Below are 12255 nucleotides of genomic sequence, written 5' to 3' on the forward strand. Positions count from 1 at the left end.
ATGACCTCTCCCGGCCTCGGTTCCTGGCCTCTGACATGGGGGTGACAGCACCCACCTCCCGGCATCGCTGCGGGAGTTACGTGAGACAACTCGTGGAGGTGCCCGGCACATGCTGGCAAGGTGAGCAGGTGCTGGCTTAGCTAAGGAAGCTGTTTCCACATGCTTCACATTCAACCCTGTGCTTCAGCAAAATCGCAAAGGATGCCGCATCATGGAACCTCTGAATAGCTCAGAGTAGAAACCACAAACATTAAAACCGAGATTGCTGTGGCACTGTGTATAATTATAAATATGAGGCAGAATAAATGTCATACCCACACTTTTTTTCTTCCACAGAGATTTTTTAAATGAGCTACTAATCTGGAAAACCTGGGAACAAAACCTGTGGCCTTTAATGCAGATTGACGACCTGCTAAGGTTAATGGCTCTCAGCTGGGCCCAAAGCTGTAAACTCTTTCAGGACTCCATCAATCCCCAGGAGCCATCCTGGGTCGTAATCACTGCTGCTTAACTGCACCATTATCTCCTGGCGGCTGAAACACTTAGAGCCCTTGATTCTGCAGTTATGCCCTAGAATTGATCTCAAACCATGGCAGAGTGTGACTGGTGGAGAAAGGAGAGCCCAGGTCCTCGAACAGTGGTTTTTCAAGTTGCTCTAGATTCTGCATTTCTGTAATTACCAATGGCTTCGTTATTCTACGTGCTCGACATGTCATAACCATGTGGACCCATTCATCAAACACTGGATATCTAGTTACTCGCAAAGTTTCTGTTGTTTTAAATGACAACCCTGAACATCCTTGTACATATGGCTTTTCCCATATTTTGGATTATTTCCTAAGGATACATTCCAAGAAATGGGATTACTGAGTCAAAGGGTATGAATATTTTACCGGCTTGTGATACACATTGCCAAATTGCTTCCCAAATGGGAATCATCAACGCACAATGCCATTAACAACAACATACCAATGTGCCAGATACAGTATGGCCTCCGCACTGGCTACTGGCCTTAAGATTTTTCATTTTGTTAATCTAGTAGGTAGAGCGTTACGTGTTTTTTAAATTATGCATGAAGCGAAATATTTTCGCAGATATTTGCTTATTAGATGTATCTCCTTTTTAGTGAATTGTCTGTTTATGTTCTTGGCTCATTTGCTATTGGAGACCCAGTGAGTTTCTCTCTGCAGTCTGTGGACATTCGGTAGAATGAAGCCATTAACCCTGATGTCTGCAGAACCAGCCACATACTTTCCACCTTCCCAACCTCCAGAACCCTTCGCTCCCCACAGCTGTCTGTCTGTCCGTCTCAGTGGCATACCAAGGGCTGGAGGGTGGGGCAGTGTGCCCGGTATCGGCAGTCAGGGAGTACAGTGCCTGTAGTGAATTTAAAAATAATAAACCCAACTAAAAACCGGTCTGCTTTTTATTATCACCACATGCAAGCAATTCTTAACAATACCAGTGGTAAAATATTCCTCCTCACTGTACCCCACCCTTTTGGTATGGCACTGATTGGCCTTTTAAAAAGTGCTCATTTTCAACAGTAAACTGCCCAAGCGGTGAAGGCCCCTCCCGGTGCAGAAGGGGCGGCCTCAACACGGTGATTTTGAGGAGCGTCTTCTGAACAAAAGGGACCTTGTTAAGATTCTGGTTTCTATCCTACAAGCTCAACTAGAACAGGGAATTGTCTAGTGTGTTTTTAATGAAGTTGCCCATAGCAGAGCTTTTCAAATGTTCCAGTGTGTGTGAATACCCTGGGGATCTTGTTAAAATGCAGATTCTGACTCAGCAGGTCTGGGGTGAGGCCCCAGATTCCGAGTTTCTAACAAGTTCCTACATGATACAATGACACACGGTGCTGGTCTGGGGCCACACTCTGAATGTAGCCCAAAGGATGTTGAAAACAGGCTGTTTGCTCTGTCTCCCAAAGTCCCTCTCCAACTCTGTTGTTCTTCCCTGCACGGCAATGAGGCTGCAAAGGCAGACGGCACTCACCGTGACAAGCATACAAACCGGACCTCCTCCTCTTCGCTTCTGTTTATCCCCAGGGTTTCCCCCTTCTTGGGTCAAAGGATTTTTATAGCTCACATATGACAGACAGTTAAGTCACACTGAGGAACTGCCACAGAGACTTTAGAGACCCTTGTCCTTCTGCCCTGGACACTGTCCACTCTGGACCTGCCCTGCCGTGGCTGGTCCCCGCCAACCCAAACTAAGCCAAAGCTACAGAACCCTATCCTTAGCGGCCTTCCCCACCATGTCCTGGATGCAGGCTGCATCCCAGGGGCTCAAGCTGACGCCACCTGTAGAAAAGGTATGTAATGAGATGGAGCCATTAGCCATCACAGAGGACCACCCAGACTCTGCCCATTCGTACAAAGGACCGAATGCTCTGTCATGTGCAGTGAATAGGTCTATCACTTCCACCCTGTGGACCTCCAAGATTTGAGCTTGGGGGTCCTCTGAGGCTGCAGGAGTCACACTGTACCTCAGGCCTCATCTCTGCGTAGAATTTGAAACCAGAGCACCCTCTGGAGGTGACGGGCAGTGAGCTGCCTGGCATTCTAACAGCTTCCCGTCAAGACTTCTGGCAGGTTGAAAATCCGGGCCCAGAAACAGATTTTGTGTTGTCTGCCCTGCTGCTCCCAATCCCCAAGCGCCCTCCCCTTCAAAGCTCACTGCAGAGGCATCTAGAATTTCTATTCTCACTCCCCTGCCTGTGATCAGGCATCAGCAAAGTGCGGCCTGTGGACTGCATCTGTCCCACTGCATGTTTTCATAAAGTTTTATTGCAACATAGTCACTTCACTCATGTACATGTTATCTGGTTGACTTTGTGCCTCAAAGACAGAGTGACTAGTGACTGCAACAGAGATCTTCTGGCTCACAAAGCCCGAAAGACTCCCTACATGGCCCACGACAGAAAATGTGTGACCTCTGTTCTTAGCTGATTCTTTGGGCCCAGTTGAATTCAACTCCCCCAATTCTCAATCAGCAATGTTCACTCCACCAGCTCGAGGCCCGGCTCCCATAAGCCCTTGCACAGGCACTACTGTGGCTCTTACCACACTTGAAATTACTGGATTACATGTTTATTTTCTGCACAGGATGGGCTCTGGTGTCAGAGACACCTCACATTCTTGGCTTTGCCACTGCATTGGGCATGTTACTCTTTCTATGCCCAGTTTCCCCCCCTATAAAAATGGGGATTATAAAACATGCCCCAGGGTTTTCAAGGAGTCAACAGAATAAAGGATGCCAAGTTTAAGACAGTTGCCTAGAACGTATCTCTCACACACTCTCTCTCTCTCTTTCTCTCTCTCTCTCACACACACACACACACACACACACACACACACACACACACACACAATGTTCTCTCTCCACGCTATGTCCATTTCTATTCTTTCAACGTTTAGAGAGAACTTGATACTGTGAATAAATATTCTTTACAGAAAAGGAGAAAAAATGGGATTCTTTTCTGGAGCTCAATATCTAGGAGGTAAACTGAATGTCAGTTGAGACTGCCTGTCTTAGAGCCTGGAGCCAGGTGCAAAGTGAAGGCATTCACTGGCACAGACTTTAGGTAGCCAAGGCTTTATGCCCCAGCAGCCATAAAGTAGACATATATGCAATGAAAGCTCTAACAGGGAGTCCGTCCGTGCACATGAATGCCAAAAGTTAAAGAATCAAAGGAGCTGAGAATTCAGTATTAACACACTGGTGAAATAGAGAAAAATTCTGTAATTAAATGACACCCGGAGACACTTGGCGGTGTTGAGTAGCTACTAAACCACCTGGAGGCAAGAGAAACCCTCCCGTCCTGCTTTGCAGCAGGGCGACTGTGGGCCAGTGAGTTTACCTCTCCAGGCCCTGAGATCCTCATGGGTTAAGTCCATCTATCCTCTCAGGAATTTGGTCATGATTAAATGAGATCATGTGTATATGTAGATTCACACAGAATCTGGCAGAAAGTAGGGCCCGAACAAGCCAAAGCTATTCACATGGAGAGAAACGTGCCAGGGAAGCAAAATACCGAGAGATGCAGAGCCTATCAATTAACTAAAAACGGAAATGCAGAGTGGAAAGGCAGGGAGTGCCCTCTCACACAGGCCCAGGAAACGTGTGGAGACCCAGAGCCACATGGCTGCCACCTGCCCCCACCCCACCCCAGGTCAGGACTGCTGCTTTCTCAGTGCTCAACATTGAAGGAGGAGCAGCCAATGAGACCACAAACACGCCATGTGGGTGCAATCCACTGGGGTCGCAGCATTTCTCTGGGACTATCAGACATCCTCAGAATAAAGATTTGTTTAAAAAAAATAGCTTTGTTTCACTACTTGTTTTTACCTGACTGCTCTATGTTTTCATCGTATTTTGAGCAGGTGAGATAAGTTCTAGGCTTAGAAGGGGACTGACTATTGGCCCTGATGCAGAAATCCCTTCCAGAGCATTTTCTAAGCCATCCGGCCTCTGGACACTTCCAGTGGTGATGTACCCTCTGCCAAACAGCTCAGTCCTTCAGAGTCAACAATCATTACTAGTAGATTCTTCTTTATACACAGTCAAAATCTGCTCCCGCCCCTAGCCCAGACCATTTAACAACTGGCCTCGGTGTAATTCTGGCTCAATCCGCCCTCACCTCATGGTTCGGCTATCTACTACAAGTGCTGAGGTCACAGATGGGGAGCTGACTTCTATCTTAAAAACCACATCATGGAACAAACTTCTAGAATATATATTCTCTATCACAACTTTGCTATCAAAGGGTTGTTTTTAGAGAATTCCAAATAATACCACGCAGCAGAAAAAATCAAAGCATGCGTAAGAGCCTACATTGAATAGCACGTGTGTTTCAGAAGAACAAGCAACTAGGGGTGAAGCCTCTTGGCTACAAGAAACTACTTGTGGCTTGCGGTTATCCACCTGAACACCGTCACCGTCACCGTGTTTCCATGTGGCGTACCCCCGTCACATTCACGCACCGAATCACTGAACACACATCCGGCTATGTGTTTCGTATGTGTACACATGTGTTTCCCACATGCCGGGCATCACACAAGATACTGCCCAGGATACAAAGTGGTAGGAAATAGGTCCCGATCAAAAAAAATTAAGCTCTCCGTATCCAGGATGGCTTAAGCCTGAAGGTCGGATCGAATCATACCTGACTGATGGTCTTTTCCATTTGCACCAAGCCCAGGTTGGGAAGGGTGTTTTTTATAAAGTCAACTATGGTTTCTAGGTTTTCATGTTGCAGAATCAAGGGCTTATGGCTTCCCAACAGACTTAATGCCACTTTAAATATGACCTCTGATCCCTGAAGAAAGATCATATCTGGGAAAACACAAATGCAGAAAGTTAAAGCAGACCAGTTTCTGATGAACTAACATTGCATTTTCTTTTCCACACATCAGAGCAGGATGGTGGGAAACGTAAGTCCAAATTGCAAACTTTATTTCCTTTTTAAGTGCCTGATATTTCAGATAAGGTTGTCAAGACAATATTGCAAATAATAGAAGAAATATAAATAAACATACTGCTAAGATTTTGTCATAGGTTAAGATAAATCTTTTTTGTTGTTGTTCTAAAAACATATTAAATTCAAACATGCTTCAGAAGTTAAACTGAGAAAAAGAAAACTTTTTATCACTCTTTTTCTAGAAATGCTCTGGATTTTAAAGGAGTTACTAAAACACATTTTTATGGGTAAAACTGAAAGGTTTTTAGATATAAAACATGAGAAATTTTTAAAAATGCTCCTCTTTCCTGTTTTGAAATAAAGAATTGAATTAAAAGAGCTCTAAAATCTATAAAATGTCTGCAGAGTTGCAAAAGTACATTATTAAATACTTGCAATACACTACATTTTAGCATAATAATGGAGTGAAAACCATCTTTGTTCAGAGAAATTCAAAGAACTTTGTCAGAGTTATTTTCTAGTTCTTGTCATAGCTTTTTCTTAGAACAGCTGGCACATGTTAGCAACCCCTACATGGGCTGTACATGGTGCGAGGGAGGGCAAGTGGCCCGGGGAACTGGGCGAGCAGCCAGTCCAGGCCTGGCGCCCCCTCCTCACGAGCTGAAGCCACTCGAGAAAGAGTCAAATTGTTCTGAGAATAAAACATACAGCCCTACCAACGAACTGTTCGGTGACTATATTCAGGCAAGTTACCTAACAACTGGAGTTAACAATACAAGAAAAAAATACAACTTTAATGATGAGAGCCAAAAATCTAATTAAAGGCCACCTGTCAATTTGGGGGGTGGGGTGGTGGTGGTGCTGCAGGACAATGGAAGAGACAAAGAAGTTGTCCATCCCATCAAGTTGGGGAAGGCATTAGCAGGTGAGAGGAGGAGTCCCCAGCCACGCTGGGTGTCTCTAGGTGGCTCAGTGCGATAGCACATAAAAGCCATCAAGAAACAGGAGAGGCTGGAAGCTGCTGCACACACAGAGAAGATGTCTGAATCGGAGAGGTCTGTGCACAGTGCACAGGGCACACCTAGGTGCCAGCCGGCCGGGTGAGCCCTGGAGATGCTCTGTGACCTTCACCGAGGCCTCAACTGCAGAAGCAGACTCGGTGCCAGGGTGCGTGCCACCCGCCGAGGTCCGCCCCACTCTCTCACAGAGCTCAGAGGCACACTGTTTCACAAACATCACAGTGCTCACGGCTCAGGAGGCCCCAGGAAGCTGGAAAGGACGGAGGGCTGCCTCCTTCTTAGGTGTGACTCTAGAGGATGGGAAGATAAATTAGCGAACTGATGGGATCTTTGAAATGTGAGCTTCTTAGGGGAAGTATTACGGGTATCGAGACCGCCCTGTGGAAGAATATTCTTGTGAACTGTCTGCTTTACAAAATACACAGTCTAACCATGTAATTCACCACTATAGAAAATAAAAAAGATCTAAAATAGCACTATAACTAAGATGTATTTTTAAACAGAAATGACATTTCCCCCAAAACAAAACAAGGTAAAGGTGAAGCTTCTGTGGTTTAGCCAGCGAGACCTCCTTTCAATACATCAACATTTATAGCCGAACAAAAATTGACAGCATCTATCAGAATACCAAGCCATCCTGTGCAAGGTCCTAGAAAAGGACTATGGCACCGGACCGAATGCCACAGCTTAGTGCCTTTAGTCTCTGAGAGACGCGTACCTTAAAGTTAGAGTGCTGCATCTAAGCCAATTAAGATACATAATTATTGGTGAAGTTTTAGGACCATTATCAAATATGCAATCAATATCAGCAATCTTTTTTCCTTTAATGTTTATTTATTTTGAGAGAGTGAGCAAATGAGCACGGGCAGGGGAGGGGCAGAGAGAGAGGGAGAATCCCAAGCAGGCTTTGCACTGTGAGTGCAGAGCCCGATGTAGGACTCCATCCCACAAACCATGAGATCATGACCTCAACCGAAGAGACTCTCAACCGGCTGAGCCCCCCAGGTGCCCCATATCTGTGATCTCTTAAGGTTGACGTCGGGTCTTCCAAATTTTGTTCTCCTAGGATCTTGGTTTTTATAACAAATCTACTTAGGAGAGTGCTCCCTAGCATTATAAACTTAGACTTTTCTGGACTATATGAAGAAAACAAAGCAAAACAAAAAGTTGGGGGAGGCACTTTTTTAAAACATTTTTAAATGTTTATTTATTTTTGAGAGAGAGAGGGAGGGAGAGAGTGGAACGAGTGGGTGAGGGGCAGAGAGAGGGGAGTGAGAGGATCCAAAAGCAGGCTCTGTGCTGACAGCAGACAGCCCGATGCAGGGCTGGAACTCATGATCCTTGAGATCATGACCTGAGCCGAAGTCAGATGCTCAGCTGACTGAGCCAACCAGGCGCCCCCCCAAATTAAGTAATTTTTAAATAACAGTAAAGAATTACTTTCACTTTTGTTCATCTTCCAATCTTTACATGTTTACATTCTGGAAATTTTTATTTTTATTATTATTATTTTAAAAATATTTATTTATTTATTCATTTAATTTATTTATTTAGAGAGACAGCATGAGCAGAGGAGGGACAGAGAGGGAGACACAGAATCCAAAGCAGGCTCCAGGCTCCGAGATGTCAGCACAGAGCCCAACACAGGGCTTGAACTCACTGACCGTGAGATCGGTTGGCTTAACCAACTGAGCCACCCAGGCACCCCCATTCTGGAAATTTCAAACAAACAAACAAAAAAAATCCAAAAACAATAATCTCCTTGAAAAGTGAATTAATTTCCTGCATCTGAAAATCGGTGCTCAAGAAAGTGAGCTGCGAGAGCCACCCAGCAGCCCCACAGAAGCCCTGCTCACCACACTGCAGCCAACTTCCCTTCTCTCCTGTTTCGAGCCACCCAGAAGCAGGCAAAGGGTTTTATCAGGCAGGAAGTAAAGGGGGCCTGAATTTCGGCTGACTCCACCACTTTGCCAATTATTCGCGGAGAACAAGGCAAATAGCTACTACTTTCCTTTGAAGACACTTCCCTGTTATTGTGTTAACATGTGTTGGAACTCTATTTGAAACTCCCCGTGATATAAAGATGCAGTTTCCTACAGGGGGAAACCATCAATGCAAAGCGTGTGGCCAGTAAGCCAACTTCTCATGCATTTCTTTTCCAGCCACCTTTGTCTTTTTGTCAAGGGCAATCCCTCTCCTTGACTTTCCCCTGGGAGCCTGGAGTCCTCCAGGTATGAGAGCCCTACCTTCCTCCCAGGACCAGGTGGGGGGAAAATGAAGGATGACGGCAGACACAGTACAAGCAGATTTGACAAAAACTCACTTCCCTAACTCTGTGTCACGTTCCCTGGGGAGCTTTTTTTTTTCCTGGCCATTTAAACCATCTTGTTTTCCTAAATCTATCTTAGTCCTAAAGCCTCTCTGGGTCCTTCCCTGTAGTACAGGTGGCTTCTGTGTGTTTTTTTTTTTGTTTTTTTTTTTTTTTGCAAACCCTTCATTTTTACACTCCCACCTCCTCCCTCCTCTACTTGGCAGTGTCTCCCTCAGCAAACACCAGGAGCTGAGCACCACAGCCGCCGCCTCCAGCAGGCACGAGCCGGTCCTGTTTCTCAGATTTTTTTTTTTTTTTTTTTTTTTACAAAGGTAGATGTGATTTGAAGGTGAACAGAGTAAACAGCTCTCCCAAGCCCCCTCTACACCCAAACTGGAAACATACAGGAGGAGGCTATTTTACCTTATGGGACACCCCATCAGAAGACAGACATTCAGGAAGTGTGATTACCATGTGAAGGTTAAGGCACATGCATCGCTGGCTAGTGTGCCTCCAAAGAGCATATACTTAATGTGAAGCAACCTGTTAATTAACATACGAGCTATGCTGTCCGCAAGCTGAGAATCCTGTACTTACATATGAAATGGTGAATAGTTGACAAAGGTCCATTTGTTTTTATGGTTTATTCAGGCCTAAAGGCTTACAATGAAATGGGCTTCAGGCCAAAAAAGACTAGAGCGTATGAATGGCAGGTTTGGGCAATTAAAACTAAGCTATCGAGCGTCACGGAGCTAAACAAACACGGTTTAAGTCGCCGACCGACGCTAAGTACAGAAGTGGTTTCTAAAAAACCTTTCTATGGAACCTACTAATAATAAAACGGTTTGGTTTTAAGTACTGATAAATGGAACAGACTGTGCAAAACAAAAACAAAAACCCCAACAGTTGTTGCAAAATGACATAACACAGTCCTGCCTCAAGTTCCTACTTCCTGCCTACAATCTGGGGAGCCTCAGCCAGCCGGACATGCACCCACTTAGTACGGCAGGGGTCTGTGGGATCCAGGAGTTACAGACACTGGCATCATTATGCATAATGTATAAGAGCCTCTGAGACTCACCACTGATTACGTAATATAAATACCCTGCTTTTGATGGCTTTAGCTTCTAACTTATGAAGTCGTCAGAATGAGCTTTAGAGATGCGAATATTCTCCAGTGGGAGGGCTGTTTCCAAATCATTTTGTTTGCTGTCCTCTTACCTAAGCAGCCTAAAGGAAGACTTTTCCAGACACAGTTCTCTGGCCAGGGTACCCCAGAACTACTTGCAAGTGGGGGCGCGGGGCAGTGGGGGGAGAACTCAGTGCTGACCCTCCCATCCAAATCCCCTTGGCGGAATGCAACGGTTTCTCACAAATGGTGTAATTCGGTTCTTGAGCTATTTTCAAACCATTAACATCAACTCTCCCCACCCCCACTCCCACCTATTTCAATCTTCACTCCTCTTCTGTTTGAAAAAATCAGGAGAAAAACTAAAGTGCACTAATTATTTTAAGTTCCAGAGTAAGAAAAGTAAAAAGAAAATATAGACTTTTTTGGCAAGAAAGACTACAGCCTACAGCTAGAGATCATATGGTTTCGGTGACTCTTTCATTAGTAAACTAAGCAGACAATTCTGAGGTGTTTTTTTTTTTTTTTAATTGAGGCTTTTAATTATCTTCTTTTTAAACTATGGTATAAATATAAATAGTTCATGAAATCTCACTAATGATTTATTTAACCAGGAGAGATTTTATTTTTTTTTTAAGTATCTCTTTTGTTCCAATGATTTTTTTTTTTAAGGGACATAAAATAAGAATCAGTTTGGGGAGGGAGTTATGCAAAAGGGGATGCAGGTAGAAAATATTTTCAGAACATGGATTCTTCTAGTAAAGCCAAATGGTAAATAAAGTCTTTAGAAGTCCTTGTGGATAGGAGTAAGAATAAAAATCTAGTACCCTGGGGAAAAGAGGAGCAAAGATCAACTCAATGCCTACTGATGTTAAAAAGCAAATTTCAGGCATCTAGAATTTGCATCTACAAGTTGTCTTTCCCAAGCATGCCAAAGGAGTGCTCTCGCAATGTTTTTGGACATTCTCTTTGAGATGGTCTCTAATTCTAGAAGCAAATCTGAAAGAGTAAGAGAAGACTACAGATTTTTAAGCTATCAAGTGGCTGAACATCAGTGACACTTTATTTTTTATAATTTTTTAAAAGTTTTATTTATTTTTGAGAGAGAGAGACAGAGGAGGGGAGGGGCAGAGAGAGGGAGACAGGATCTGCAGTGGGCTCTGTGAGCTGATAGCTGAGAGCCTGATGTGGGGCTCGAACGCACAAACCATGAGATCATGACGTAGGATGCTTAACCGACTGAGCCACCCACGCGCCCATCAGTGATACTTTTAAAACACTCGATGTGTGAGGATTATCAATTTTTTAATAACCTCTGCAGTAAGAGAAGAAAATTAAAAAGAACCTGAATTCTCAAAATAGTTCTTTCACTCTGAAGCAGGGAAAGCCCAGTGTCTGAGAGCTGCCCAGGCTCACGGGGGTCACTGGGCTCCTGAGCCTGAGCAGATGTGATTATTACCTCTGCCATCTCAAGGCCACTTGGAGACTTTGCATGTGAATAACCGTTTAACTTTGACAGAGACAATCTTCTCAAAAAGTAAATCAAGAAAGTAGGAGACATTTGAAATGTGAGCTGCCTGCGGTCCCAGTGGGCACAGTGGTGAAGGGCTGGGGGCTCTGGGAAGATGAGGCGGGGGCCACGTGAGGTGCAGCAGGGAGGGGCTTCCACAGTGAGTGGACAAAGGAAATGCAGAGCCAAGGGCAGGGAAGAAGAGACATGGGAGGAATGTAGAAAAGAACAGGAGCCCAGAAGTCATGGGACAAAAAGTTCCAAGGAGCCATCAACGAACAGAACCGCAGGTCAGAGAGGTTGCGGAAGATGATTCATGAGAGACACACGCCTGGAATACAAGCATGGGGCTCCCTGGCCACGTCTTTAAGACGTCTGCTCCGGGGACGGCTGGCAGTGAGAAGAGTGGGTCTAAACCCCACCAGGTAAGTATCAGAGGTGAAGCAGGTCTTGAAATCCACCAAACCCAACGCTGACTAGATTCAGAGCATCAAATCACCCCATTCTTGTAGAAGATGCAGGTATACAAATGACGAGACTCCCCACAGGACGAGACTAAATGTTTCCCATCTGACAGGGGAAGGCTGGTTCGGGCAAACAGATTACACACACTTACCGAAGACTCTGGCTACAAATCCCAGAGGGAACTGTGAGGCAAACACCGTGAGAAACCAGGGGGCGGCATAGAGGCTCGGGCCGATCTCATGCTCCTCGAGGTGATTGTAGAGGTCTCTGTGGTAATCGTGAAGAAGCCTCGAGAGCTGGTACATCTGGATCTGTGGGGACACACATGCACAGGTGTCACAATCAGATTCCTGCTACGTGTGTTCAGTTACTCATCCCACTCAGGCTGTGAGAGAT

General features: G+C 45.0%; 1 protein-coding gene across 5 annotated transcripts in view; it reads right to left on the reverse strand.

The window, feature by feature from the left end:
• TBC1D1 (TBC1 domain family member 1) overlaps nucleotides 1-12255 on the reverse strand; it is a 215232-nt gene that overhangs the window by 5722 nt on the left and 197255 nt on the right. For 4 of the 5 annotated variants that reach the window (XM_042984763.1, XM_007098858.3, XM_007098857.3 and 1 more), the window contains 2 exons: nucleotides 12011-12170; nucleotides 5171-5340 (listed from right to left, as the gene is read on the reverse strand). In XM_042984763.1, coding sequence (XP_042840697.1) covers nucleotides 5171-5340; nucleotides 12011-12170 — 330 coding nt within the window. The remainder of the gene's footprint in view (nucleotides 1-5170; nucleotides 5341-12010; nucleotides 12171-12255) is intronic. The other variant, XM_015545111.2, reaches the window with a different exon arrangement.

The sequence above is a fragment of the Panthera tigris genome, chromosome B1 (genome assembly GCF_018350195.1).
Source record: "Panthera tigris isolate Pti1 chromosome B1, P.tigris_Pti1_mat1.1, whole genome shotgun sequence".
Taxonomy (NCBI): Eukaryota; Metazoa; Chordata; class Mammalia; order Carnivora; family Felidae; genus Panthera; species Panthera tigris.